General features: G+C 41.2%; 1 protein-coding gene across 1 annotated transcript in view; it reads left to right on the forward strand.

Moving 5' to 3' along the window:
• Positions 1–14,072, forward strand: part of nbas (NBAS subunit of NRZ tethering complex) — a 161,698-nt gene that overhangs the window by 32,613 nt on the left and 115,013 nt on the right. Inside the window, exons 19-23 of the mRNA XM_061052279.1 lie at positions 4,483–4,561; positions 6,924–7,028; positions 7,610–7,746; positions 10,536–10,622; positions 12,020–12,173. Coding sequence (XP_060908262.1) covers positions 4,483–4,561; positions 6,924–7,028; positions 7,610–7,746; positions 10,536–10,622; positions 12,020–12,173 — 562 coding nt within the window. The remainder of the gene's footprint in view (positions 1–4,482; positions 4,562–6,923; positions 7,029–7,609; positions 7,747–10,535; positions 10,623–12,019; positions 12,174–14,072) is intronic.

The raw sequence follows: 14,072 nt of genomic DNA on the forward strand, positions 1-14,072 counted from the left end.
TTTGAATGAGGAAGAGAAGAGGCACTGTAATATCATGCTCTTGTATTATCTCCTCCTCCTCCTCCCCCTCAGTCAGTTCCCCTCCCTGCTTACTTGTTATGTCCCCTTTTCCTGTTTGATTTTCTCTCTGTTTAACTCATTGTGTAATAAAACTGTTTAGCTTTATTGCGGAACTGTAGTCGAAGGTAGATAAAAGGGAAGATGGAGGAGATGAAAAACACATAAGAGAGAGGGACAAATCGATAATTTACTTACTATTAAAAAAGAAGCCATTAGATTTAATCCTCTGTGAGTTGCTTTCTTTAAATATGCCTCTTTTTCTCCTATCTCTATATCTGCATTAAGGTTTCTGCCAGGCTGCTCAGTCACATATCCCACAATTCTTTTAAAAATATATTTAATGAGTGTGTCAGTGTGTGGGTTTGGGTGCGTTGAAGCCCCTCACAAATGGAGCTAACCATGTTCCCTCAAGGCCTGCGGTGGAAGCCTGAGACAGATAATAATTCTCTTAATTTCTTTTTAACTACAGAACCATTACAGAAATGGCTTGGTATCGATCACAGCCGCTCTTTTTTACTTGTGTGTGTGTGTGTGCGCATGTGAGGCTCCAGTGTGTAGATAAGGACTGTATTTACTGGGTGCATCTTTGCCCCCCCCCACCTCCACCTCCAATGTTTGGACGCTGTCTGTGTTTGTGTTTCTGTTCGTGAGCTTGAAAGATGTGATTAGTATGGTGTGTTTTTTTTCTCATCAAGTTCAGCACAATAAGATGAAGTGATTATTGTTCACATGTAGGGGTTACAAAAGAGAAAAGATTACTTTTTAAAGTCACTTTTTAGATCGCTATCAACAGTTTCTGCCCAGGAGTCCCATTTTCAATAAGAATAGTCAAAGCAACTGGATCGATTTTTTCTCTCCTATATCAGCTGCCTAAAGATGCTTATTTCACTCTCAGTAAACACAGATTGTGTTTAAAGGACTCGATAAACTGATGGATGTACATAATGTACATTGTTCTTGTTCCTACCAGCTTTACTCCTATAGGCTATGTGTTCTTCTTGTTCTGCATTCAGTTATCCTGAAAGGAAATATCACATAAAAAAACACTGACTTCCTCAGGAGCTAGTTTTTTTTTTAATTTTTAACTGCCATGTTGCAGTCCTGTGTTGTTGGTCCTGTTGTTTTGGCCACATGCGCGGTTTGATGTTGCAGCCTCTTTCTCATCAGTTTGGGCATGAATAATAAAGTATAATTTAGAGGCTGCCAAGGGCCATTATAACTGCTGCTCTGACTCTCCGCATACAACAAGATGGACAATACTGCAGCTGTAGTGTGTGTAAGTGTGTGTCTGCGAGTGTGTGTAAGAGAGCGACGAGAGAAAAGGAGTGTGCAATATGCTGCAAGGTGTTTATGTTCTTATCTGATCCGATTCAGACCTCAATCAGAAGTCTCATTTTCTCATTTTCTCTACCACCGGTTGTGTGCATTTGTGTGTAGGTGAGTGTGCGCGCAGATGGTGGCATCCATGTGTATTTGAAGGCGTGCGCTGCAGTGTTTTTGTCTGTTTATGCAGTCCAGTTGTATCTCTTGCACTGTGTGAAAATCGCTTTTATCACAAAATGCATTTTTCTGAGTGTGTGTGTGGTTGTGTATTTCTGTGTGTGTGTGTTAGGGGGTTGTCCTGTTTATGTTTTTCAATCTCTGTTCAGTATCGTCATATTCAGGATGTTTGTATGTACAGAGATGAAGGAGCAGTGCCACCTGATTGTAATAACCTGGAGTCTGATAGCTTGCAAAAATACATAATGCACAAATGCACCCAAACCTTGGCTTGAAGTTATCAGGATCCCCTCTCTTTACGTAAGACAGCTGGTGCGATGATGTGTGTTCATCTCTAAAGTTGTGCACATTACATTTAAAAACCTCACAGCCTTCTAACTCCACTCAGACGTGTCACTGTGTTTGTCTTCATTCTCCTCCTTTCTTAACTAACTTTCCCCTTGAGTTGCTGTTTATTGTAAGGGCAATTCAGGGAACTAATATAAACCTTTACAAAGGCACAGGTGCTCTGCTGGCCCTTCGGTATACAGACCGGCTGCTCATTTGTATGTGGAACAGTGTACTACACACTGTTTATGCTATACTTGAGTGGAATTCAGCAGCAGGATTGGCAATTTAGAAGCAAGGGACGTGGACCTGAATTCATTCAAACATTCAGCCACCTCTAACCTATTGGTGGCCATTTCCACAAAGCCACTCGACTGCAGTGTTTTAATATGGAGGAAACCTGAATTCAAAAGGTACATTATGTGCTATTTCTGTATCAAATGACTTAAAGCGACTTGAATGATTGAATGAATTGTATTTTGGTGATTTGCCCACTTGTAATAGCCCATCAACTCTGAGAAATCCATTAAACTCTTCAAAGTAAAGTCTTTCATTTGGTTCCCTGTCGTTTAGGGACATTTTTGGAGGATATGTCAAAGTGAGAAAGAAGTTGGTGAGCTGTTCATGCTAATGATTCTCAGGGCTACTTCTTTGTTTGATAGAACCTGAATAAACGGGACGAGATGTAATTGTGATAAACCTGACTACTCTTATGTCAGATATATCGGCTGATATTGGCCCTTTGCAAGACATCGGCACATCGGACAATAATGTGGCATGAACTGATGTCAATAGCCGATGTTTATTTGTTGTCCCAAATCAACTTTAATGCTGGCATCTCGTACACTTAACAACTGATTCAGAGAATACTTTTTTTTATTGGGCAGATGATGTCACCTGTTGGAGAAACTTGTTTTCGCTGTTAGTCTTGTTGGGAGTCTTCCACCAAAAGAAGTCATAAAACAAACATCGGTAACAGAATCGGCTTATTTTTTATTTCAAACATCGGTATCTGAATCAGCCCTGATTTTCCCGATCGGTGCATATCTGCCTGTAACCACCACCACATGGAAGGCAAATAGCAGCATTCTGCAGAAAAAGGCTTTTTAAAATGTATTTCTTTTACATTTTCCAAAGCAAATATTCACAATGACAGATACATTTGAATTTAAAGGAATGCAGGAAGAAATGTTTGTTGTACAACACTACCAAAGGTGTACAGGATCAGATCAGCGAAGAAAAAGACGTACCACTTTGTCCACAGGCGGCGCCAAAGTCCACACGAACTAAAAAAAGATCCTAACAGGAGCTTTCAAGTCACGACATACAGGATGGATAAAAAGTTAAAGTATCACAAAAGATATTTCTAGACATTTGCTCTACTGGTTGCATCATTGAATCATCAACCTCAAGTCATTAGTAAACATTGTCTGGCTTGCCTTGGCTGAAAATGAACTTTAGCAGATTTCCATTTCTTTTAATAAACAGTCGTGCAGTCAAAGAATGGTTTAATCACATATTAAGTCAGCTAAATTGGGAATGACAGATGTCGCCTTACTTCTTCTTCTGCGGCCAGTTTGTGTTTGTATTATAATTCATGATTGAGCCATCATATCAAACCTCTAGAGGAAGACAGGCGGGGAACACAGCTTTCTAACATCTTGTCTTATCGCCTCTCCTTCCTCTCCCTCTTTCCTCCACTTCTCCAACTTTGCTGTGAAGAGGCAGAGCAAAGCAATAATTACCACCAGTACGAGTGCTAAGCCGGTGCTCTTTGATGTGCCAGAGAGTGTGTTGAGCCAGTGTTAATCTCTGTTAGTCTGTGTAGAGGAACCCTGATAAGGCCTGATAGCGCCCTCTGTAATGAGGGATTAGGGATTAAAGGCGGAGGTGGAGGGGTCACCTCCCTTGTGGTCACACTGCGGTTGATCCAGTCTGGAGTTTTTTCAGGGCACGTTTGGGACCGATGTGCCTGTTCAGGTTGTTTCCCCCGTGGATGGAACATGTCATCTCTGTGAGTGTGTGGTGAAAAATGTTTTATTTCACTGCGAGGGTGTGCAGTGGTTTTCAGCCTTGTGGTGCCTTTCCCCTGAGCACCTTGAGTGATTGAATTGTAGGTAGATTCTATACCGCCCGGTGCCTCAGTGTTTGTGGTCATCCAATTTATTTATGGTTGTGATTAAACAACATTGAAAATGGATTTGATTCCTACAGGGCAATCACTCACCTCATTGACATCTGGCATCCCATACATAACAACTGAAGGGTTTTTGTGGTCATAAGGAGGTGATTTGTTGCCCTTAGAAAATGATTAGGTCTAGAGGGCACTATTTTGTGTTGTAGTCAAGTCCAGAGCATTGTTATATAGGTCGTCCCTGTGGGGTACACTGCACTGTATGAGTCATTTAAAGCTCGAGTCGGGTCTAAACTTGAAGTTTCGTTTGAGTGTAGTGAGAGCAAAACACTATTCAGATCTTGTAAATTGACTTTCAAGGTGGCTTTGTGGATATTTATTGTGATACTGTGTTGAAGTGCCTGAATTGCTTTTGATTAGTGTATGTTTGTTTCTGTGTTTGTGTGTGTGTGCATGCTTAGGCTGACTCTGGAGCAAAAGGAGCTGTGTCGAAATCGACTGAAACTGCTCTCCTACCTGGACCGGCTGGCAACGTACGAGGTAACGACAAGCATCCACCTGTTGTTCTAGCGCTCTGCTAACATGATCAAATATACACATTTTTAGAAGCTGTACTGAAAAATGCATGTCAATCACTTCTCCATTATTGAAGGTTACGCTTTAATTGGCTGGCAATCCAATGATCCAACTGTTTCACCCCAGGATTAAATATCAAATCCTGATAATCTCAATCAAAAACTATGAAAGTCTGTTTAGATCTCTTAATCCTTAACGGGGGGGGGGGGGGGGGTTTACACCCTGCCTTCACTTATAAGCTGTCAGCAGCAACTCCAGTCTTTAAAACTGTTCTGCCACAAATGCACTGTACTTAAAGTCCCCATGGAGAACTCCGAGAGTATCTAACTGCTGCAACTGAAACGGGTTAGAACCAATCACAAGATAGGAGGCGGGACATAACGTTGGGATGAATTTGATTAGATCATTAGCTACAACAAATCTTTTTTGTAAGTTCAAATCAACGAATGAATCAACCGGAGTGCAGGATGAGTCATCAGAAATTTGAAACGTTTAACAGGAAGAGAAAATACTCAGATAAGGCTTTTTCAAATATATTTGGCAGATGGCGGCAGATAAATGAACATTTAACACAGGAACGCTGAATTTAAACAAAAAAAAAAAAAAGAAGCTAAAAGTCATGGGGCCTTAAAAGTAGAAAGCAGGGAAGGGCCAACTTTTAAGACAACATATTCATACTATCAGATTTGTGTGGAAAGGAGGAATGAATGAACAGTCAGTGCTCCAACAGCCCACAAAATTTCTCCTCCCTTCTTCTTCGCCTGGCATGAGTCAGCTAGATCACCTCATATGATACTTGTTGCAAAAATTCAAACGCACTTATTCTGTATCTGATGGTCTGTGAGATAAAAATCAAAATAGATCACAACATAATGAGCTTTTTTGTCATTATTAAAGGGCCTGTTTAAAAAAAATAGATACAGTGTTCTCCTTTCATTGTTGGAACTACTTCTAACATTGTTTGTCCAGCTTTGAGCTGGTGGGCTTAATGGTGTCTGGCTCGCTGTTTTCCCAGACTAATGTCTCATGATGAAAAAACGGAGCTCATAAGATTTAAGCTTGTTCCATGTGACTGCTTTGGAAGGAGAATGTGTTTGAAGTACTTTTACAATCATCCTAAGTTTTGAGGGTTGCTGAAGGCTCGTATGTGCTAATTTTTCAGAAGCTCATTTAATATTAGTGTTCAAAATTGCTTTTACTTTCTCCGCTGTTTTCCCATTGGCAATCTAACTGTTTCATATCCAATCCCTCCAAAGCACAGACGCTTTTCTCATATCTCTTTTATTGATGCTCTCTCTTAAACCCTCTAATCTCTTTATAAAAACTGAGAAGTTGTCGATGTTTACGTGATCGGCATTCAAATAAAATTCAAAAGAATGGATGCTACCGTATCTACGTAGCTAAATTTTGTCATGTATGATTTAACTGTAATGCTAATAGGCTTACAGAATGTTAGCATCAGTGTAGCGTAGATGGATGCATTTTTAAAGTGGCTTTTTGACACTTGCAGCTACATGGCGCTCTTGATTTCAGATTTACGATGAGTCATGTTCACATGCGCACCCCTCTCTCCCGCAATAAATCACAGACGAACAGGCAGGGACACACTTCCTCCCATGCACGAGAGGAGAGATGAGATTTTTTTTTTTTTTTTTTTTTTTTTAACACTGCTGGATATTTTACTCAGAAAGAGTGAAGTCTCTCTCTCATTCGGACATTGTCATGGTAACTGCAGCCCTCGTCAGATTCCTTTTGCCCCAATCCATTTTCTCTGGCTGTCTATGAATATGATATTAGGCTTTTTATCATAGCGATTTGGGGCTGGCTCTGTCTGCATACGGGCCATTCAAAGGCTATCCATCAGACACACAGGCTCACACATACATCTATGCAAAGCGCTACACACATACACACACTGGGATAGAGGATGGTGCAGGGAATTTTTTTAACAGACAGACACATGAATTAGTCAAAGCCAGAGGCCGGGGAAACAAATATTCCCTCCTGACATATGAACACTTACACAATCAAACCTTATTCAGATAGTTCAAACCAAAAGGACGAGACATCTGTGAAGTTAAATAGCATTAAATAGCATCTTTGTTGACTTTGATTTGCAGTCACATCCTCTGCACCCTCTTCTCCTCTCCTCACGTCTTTACTCTGACTTTCTACCCACTCGCATCTCCGGGGAAAAAAAAAACACCCTACGCCTCACAAATTCTGTTTTTATGAACCCTGGTCGTATTCCTTTTTTTTTTTTCCCCTCAATTGGTCTTGTCTCTCTTTTTCTTCCTCTCTTTTTTTTTTACTTCCCCCTCTCCAGGAGATACTTGGCGGCCCTCATGCAGCTGAGCAGAAATACGACGCAGAGTTCTTCAAGAAGTTTCGCTCTCAAAATATCGTTTTGTCAGCAAGAAACTACGCCAGGGTAACATCAGACTCCTGATTTCTTACAGTACTCTCACTGTTGCAAAGCAGTTACCGATAATGGGTTTCAAACTAATTTGCTAGTTGATTATAATATATGATTTTTTTTTAATAGTCCTGTGATAACTGTCTGTTTTTGTTGAAACATGTTCTTGTGGTGCTTTATTGAGTGTTTTGAATCGACTGGTTTAGAAACCCCTGTCTGTGTTAACAATACAGTTCAATAGCAAGACAGAAAACCCCCAAAAAACGATTAGTATTAAACTCACACCACTTGAAAACAGCTGCAAAAAATGGAACAGTAAAACTTTCTTGATTTCTTGAAGGATTTATTGCAGGACTATTATATGATACTGCATTCATTGTTGCTAGGTGAACCTTATAAACTGCTGACTTTGTGTATTTTTTTGTATTTCTTCTTAGATATATTGAATTGATATTTGCCATCAAATTACAAAATTCAGAATACATTTTTTTTGTGCTTCTGCTTTTGTCTGATGAAATCCCATTATCTACAATTTTAAGTTTATTTCCGCTCAAGATTGTCAGCTTCTGCATCATCTCAGTGTTGTTTCTCTGCAGGAGAGTAATGTGCAGGCTCTGGGTATTCTCTTCTCGTACCACGGAGCAGAACTCCTCCAACACTGGCTAGCTATCCTTCACAACTTCCCAGAAACCACCTCTCCTCACGAGTACACCATCCTGCTGCCTGAAGCCCGGTGAGACACAAACAGAGACACACACACACACACACACACACAGGGGCTGTCCATGTCTGTGTAAGTGACAATAACTACCTAAAGGAGAAACTATAATCTCTTACCGCTTTCATGAGAAGTGGAGCGGCGTAGGTTGAAGCTCAGCTCAGCTCAGCGCTCTAAGCAAATGTATAGAGCTGCCTTGTCTTACAGACTGTGCAGCTTTCATGAGATAGTTCTATTCAATTATCCTGTCAAAGCAAAGAGGTGAACCTGTCAAGAACCTGTATGCAGATCGTGTCTTTACACACGCTGACAAGAGCGAGAACATTTATACTTAAAGTCCACATCATTAAGAACCATTTAATTCTATATACTGTATTCTAGGTATTTAACCTAACATAAATGAATCCATACAGGAGAACTCACAAGGATTCATTGATACTGAATATAAAGAATTTTAAACTTGAAAATCATTTATTTGAATAGAAATAAAGGCCAGACTGTCTAATCTTCACATGCAATTCAAATTTCAGAAGAAAGGATTGTAAAAACAACTAAATAACTATCAGCTGATCATTCTCCCTTCTCTGTCTCTGTTTTCACCTACAGACAGCACTGATCTTATGCTGTCGTCGTAAACAGCCACACATTAAAGCTCGTTCATGCGTTTCAAAAGTGTGAACGCTGATCACACACAGTTCAAGGGTTGATATCGCTAAAACACTCAAACCAAATCAAATGCGATACACTTATTTCCATTTCTTAATATGCATGCAAAAATCTCAAAAATATACCAAACTAGCTGCAATGATGGCAAATTGTCCCCCTTTAGTGTGTAATTCTGCTTTGGGTTTAGAGGAATGTTTGTAGGGGAAGGGGGAGGGGGAGGGAGATGATGAAGGAGTTTTTTTGATGGGATGAAATGGTTCCTCTCTCCTTTATGGTCCACTAATAGAGGTGACAGACTGGATTTACCGATGAGTTCAGCCAGCCATTCATTGTGCTTTTTTTTGTTTCCTCTTACTCCTGCTGTTTTTTCCCCTGCATTTTTCTCCTCTCCACTTTTTTCCTCTTTAAGACTATTCCTCGATTCTCTGTGCCAGTGTCCACATTTGTATCGAACAAAAAAATAAAATTATAAACTCAAAAAAAAACAAAAACATAAAAAAGATGTTCTAACAGCTAAAGGCAATGCACACACTGCTGCTGCTCCCTTTTATTAGCCATGTCTGAGTTTGTATGGAGGTCAGGCAGCTGTGGCTCTGCAGTGAGCATCCATCATGGCTCTGACGCTGTGGGGCAGTTTCCTATTTTCCCCAGCCTGTGAGCTCCTCCGAACAGCGCTTGCTGCTACGCTGCAGCAGACGGAGCCGGCTGAAGCCATCTGTTTGGAGCTCACTTTGTTATATACTCAAGTCTTGCTTCACTGCGAGGAGAAAAATACTCTCTTGTAATATTGATCAGATCTACAAGGGGGACCTCAAGAAGCTAGAAGGATGCGGAATAGTGGTATATTTTATTGAAAAAACTTTGCCTTGAGCTTGACAGGCTGGAAATAAAAATAAACCTCCACCTCCAAGTTTGCTTTGCAACTCCATTTTCCACTCCCGCCCATCTTTCCTCACCTACTCTCAGCCTGACGGGAAGTAGATTAGGGCAGCGGGCGTGGAATAATTATTTCCTTCCCATCGATATTGAAGTTCCCACACCAATATTTACTCTCCACCCTCTAACCTGGCCGACTCTAATGAGGAAAGAGGAGCAGGGTGGCAAAAAAGTGCCATCTCTGTGGGCCTTTTTAGAGGGAAAAATTCCAAATTTCGAAGTCGCTGTCATCTTTGAGGTAAAATTCCAATCATGATGTATGAACTTCTGCAAAAGTGCTGGCAAAAAAAAGTCCCACTTTTTGTGCTTTGACATAAATCACATCTGCTACTAGGACACTTCTTATGTATTTTGTGATTGGAAAGAATTTATGGCAGTGCTGAAAAACTGCTGCGGCGTGTGTGCACTTGGCCTTTAATGGCACCAAAGCTATAGATGATTTGTAGCCCGCTCTATCTCCTTGAGTTTTACAGCCCACAGTACATATTTTTCTGTCCATATATACAGACAAATAGATAACAAGAAGAAATGCAGTAATCCTGGAATACGATAAAACAGCCTTCTATTCATCCCTGTTTTCTCAGATCAGCTGCATGCATCCATATGCGTCTGTGTGTCTCGTCGCCTTTGACGCACTGGGGGTTACAGAGTCATTCCTCACTTTGGTTTCTTTCGTGTGTATTCCATATTTATCTTCCTCAGACCTGTCACACTCAAGGAGACCAGGAAGAAGTAAAGCTCAGTGCCAACATGGCGTGCAGAAAATAAAAGTCCCCGCTATTTACAACCGAGGCACGACTTCCCTCTTTTCCAAACTTCGTTGACTTTTATTTACTTGTGTTTATTGTTGTGGTTTTATTATTTCCCATCTTCCTTTCTCCCCTTATTATCTTCGGTTGTTTCAATTTCCCCGTATGTTTCTACCTCTCTGCAGAGTTTCTCTGTAGTTTATGATCATGTTTACTTCAACACTGTAAATGTCTTTTCTGATTTAGAAGGTGTCATTACAGGTAAGTCGGTCAGGTTTATTTGCTAGCCATTGGACTTTTCAATACATACACCTAGATAAGACTTTTTAAGGTTTTTCTCTTAATTTGCCCCTTTTTCCTCTAATCTTTGTCATCCTCTTTTTTTTCTCCTTCTCTATCTTGCTCTGCCTGTTCCTCTTTTTCCTCATTCTGCCTGTGTTCATCTTTCTTCAGTCTTGATGACAGAGGCGAGCTGGTTTTGATCCCATGGGACGAGCAGAGACACAGAGACATGGACTGGTGTGAAGCAGAGGAGTGCAGGTAAACAGTGAACACAAAAACACACAAAGCACGATCACAAACCAAACTTGAGAAATACTGGCTATGCACCATGATAAAATCCCTCCATCCCCTTGATAACAAAGCCTCTCGAAGTATAGAATTGTTTTAATCCTGGCTCCACGCAGGCCAGATGCTTGTGTTGGCATCATTATGTGGAACAAAACATGACATCCTGTTATCTCAATGTTACACAGAACCATGACAAACTAATACCAAATCTTGTTGCACTGCCAATTTATGCCATTTGCCTGCTTCTGTAGGGAGCAAGCTTCATTTACAATTTTATTTAGCAGCCTCTTTTCATTACTCTTTAGAGTCATAAAATCTGTTGGCGATTGGGGTACAGTTGGCCGGGGATGCAGACTGAAATAGCGATACTGCGATTGTGTGATGCCAGCAATGTTTAGGATTATATTTACGATGCATTTTCTTCAACACATTTCCTTTTTCACATAATGTCTTTGTTGCCTCGTTTATCTACTGTTTGTGTTTTCCCTCTTCTTGCTCTAACTCTATATCCTCCTCCGGAAAGGACAGGGGTGGTAAATTGAACTATAAATTCTTAAAAACTCCCATCAAGACAAGAAAAAAAATCAACACTGGCTATTGATGCTTTACGACTTTCCTATCCTGTAGGTAGTAAACTCGTGCCCATCATTTTGTGCATCTTTAAAGTGGCTTGTTAACACAACTTTCAAACTGGGCCCCTCCTCCTGGGCTCATTGCCACCAAAAGCATACACACACTGCAGGACTTACGTGCATATTTGAACTGCTTTGTAGGTGCACTGCAAGCTGCCTGGGAACACTGTGTTGGCCTACTACATTTGTTGTAATGGAAAAGCCAATCTTTTAGCATGTTAGCACAAGCTAGCCGCCTTTGTTTGGCACCCGCCTGTTCAACAGGAAGAAGGCCATTTCTGGGTCCGTGAGTGAAAGCCAACCATAGGTTCACCCTTGTTTTTGAACAAGCTTTATCGGCTTGTCATTATATTTACTCTTCTCTGCCACTATGTCCGTGTCCGTCATATTCGCTGTTTTGAATCGCATCTGATCACTGAATTGTATCCACTCCTAAACTCACCGGCAACTGTCATTGGTCAGGCTCTCTGCAGACACAATCACCACCACATGTATTGAGGCCAACAAGTGATTATGGAGCAGTATCATTTTTCTCTCAAGTCTTTATTTTATATTTTAGGAAAAAGCTACGGAGTCTGCCTTTAAAATAGTTGAGCCCTAGAAGGAAAAATACAAAATATTGCCAGATGTAGTCTTTCACTTTTCAACCATTGCTTTCTTCTCTATCTATACTGCTCCCCTAAAAGCGAGTGAATAGACTAAATTCACATTTCCTCTCACCGGTGTGTTCTTTAGAGTGACGCTGGACCAGAACTTGTTCGATGACGACAGTTTCCTGTATGAGGAGGCACCAGAGCGGCTGCGGTTCCGCACAGCTGAGCCCTCCATCGAGCTGCTGACCGACTGGTACCAAAGCAGAGCAAAAGACATCGACTCCTGCTCCAGACAGGTACGAACACTTGTGACAATGTGCAAGGCTCTTACACTGGCTTAAAGAACCTAGCAGGTAGTGCATGTTTTCTGCAGAAACACAGTGTTATACCTGCTTTCATAGACTCCTGGATAGTCCTGGGAATCCACAGGAAAACCTGTTCCATTTTAGGCTCATAATGCTGAAGTAAGTTAGAGTGAAGCCTATGTGTAACTTAGTATTTACTGTGAGACTGGGACTCACCAGAAGTAGATGAACAAGTTCTCCTCAGGGGGAAGAAATGAACTGAGACATTTTGAGGCCAATGGCGCTTTGTTTTTGATGTGAACCCGCGGTTTGAAGTTGCTTATTGGACTGTAAGCAATGCGTACTGTAATCATGTAATGCTAACAGCTGGCTATGTTGGAAGAAAAAAAAAATAAGTTGGCCATCTTTCCCAGAGACTATATCATCCTCAGAGGATATCAGATTTCTCTAGTAGTAACTTGATTCCAACCTAAAGCAAAACAGCAACAGGAAGGAATGAATCGACATCTGGCAATTGTGGAAGATAATTTCCACTGCACTCTCCTTTTCAAAGATTGCGGGAAGGGAAATGTCACGAGCCAGAATACAGACGGCAGAGGAGATGTTGCCAACCTCCATCAGTAAAGGTCACTTGGATCCAATCGAGGGCGCTCATTATCATATTTACCATAAGGACTTCTAATGAAGAGTAACCAAAGCTTCTGTCACCCCGCGTTCTGTTGCTGTAACTGAAAAATCAGACTTGATAGAACTTGTTTAGCGGAGTAATGGAATGTAACCGCTGGAGCTGCCCACTCTCTCCACCCACACGATCCTGAAACGGGCAGCTCTTCTGTCCCCCGCTCTCCTTCCTTCACAGTGATGGATCAAGGTTGTCACAGTGCTCCCTTTGTCTTTGTGAAAGGACTAACTGGGGTGCAGTCATATCCCTTTCCCCTTCATTTCTCCATTTGATCCCTTTCACTGGGTATAAGGAGGATGGAGGAGAAGAGATTTGGGGGTCCATTGCTCATTTTTTGAAGACAGTGGGGGAATCGTGCCTTTCATCATCTGCTCAGGAGGGAAAGAAACTGAAAGACTTAGTGTGTGTGTAAAATGAGTCTTTGTTAATCTCTAGAAATAAAACCAGCTCTCTTTCATTCTCTCACTCGCTCCTTTTTAATTTGACTTAATTTGCTTCTCTCTCGTATGTTACTTCAGGAGACTTTAGGGACTGCCCCTGAGTCTTACATCTCTTCTTTTTTTCACACACTTTCTCCCACTCACACGTTCTTGCAAAAGAGAGAAACACTGGAAAAGCTCTGCTGACATTCGCTGAGCTCCCCCCCCCCCTCCTCGTTTTTGCCCTCCTAAAATTTTCTCGTCTCATTTGTTCTCTCTCGTTTCTGCCTCCTCTCATCTGGCTGTGTTTATGCTTGGGAGAGTGTTTTAATGGAGCAAAAATGGGGTTTGATTAAAAGGAAGCCCATCAGAGGAAGCTGGAGTGTTTTAAACTGGTCACAGAGCCGCAGGAAGCGAGGCAATGAATGGGAAGACTGACAAGACTTACAGAGGAAGATGTTTTTTTTTTTTTTGCACGGAATGAAAGTGCAAACCAAAACGAAAAATGGGGAGAGAGGAGATAAAGGACAGGGCTATGCAACATCCTTAGTTAGGCTAGAGTGGATTACAAAGAGACATAGGGGAGGACAGGGCTGACAAATGTTGAGGTAAAAAGGGAAATCTATTTGGTGGAAAGAGCTGTCTGTAGGAAAGAAAATCACTGGTTAGAAGGGGTTGAAAGGGTAGAAATAAAGGATATTAAAAACAAGTGTTGTTTGGAACACTGTTGGCAGATAGAGAGCACAAAATGAGAGAGTGGCTTTGAAAAGCATACAGAGACGGCAGACA

Source organism: Labrus mixtus, chromosome 12 (assembly GCF_963584025.1).
Source record: "Labrus mixtus chromosome 12, fLabMix1.1, whole genome shotgun sequence".
NCBI lineage: Eukaryota > Metazoa > Chordata > Actinopteri > Labriformes > Labridae > Labrus > Labrus mixtus.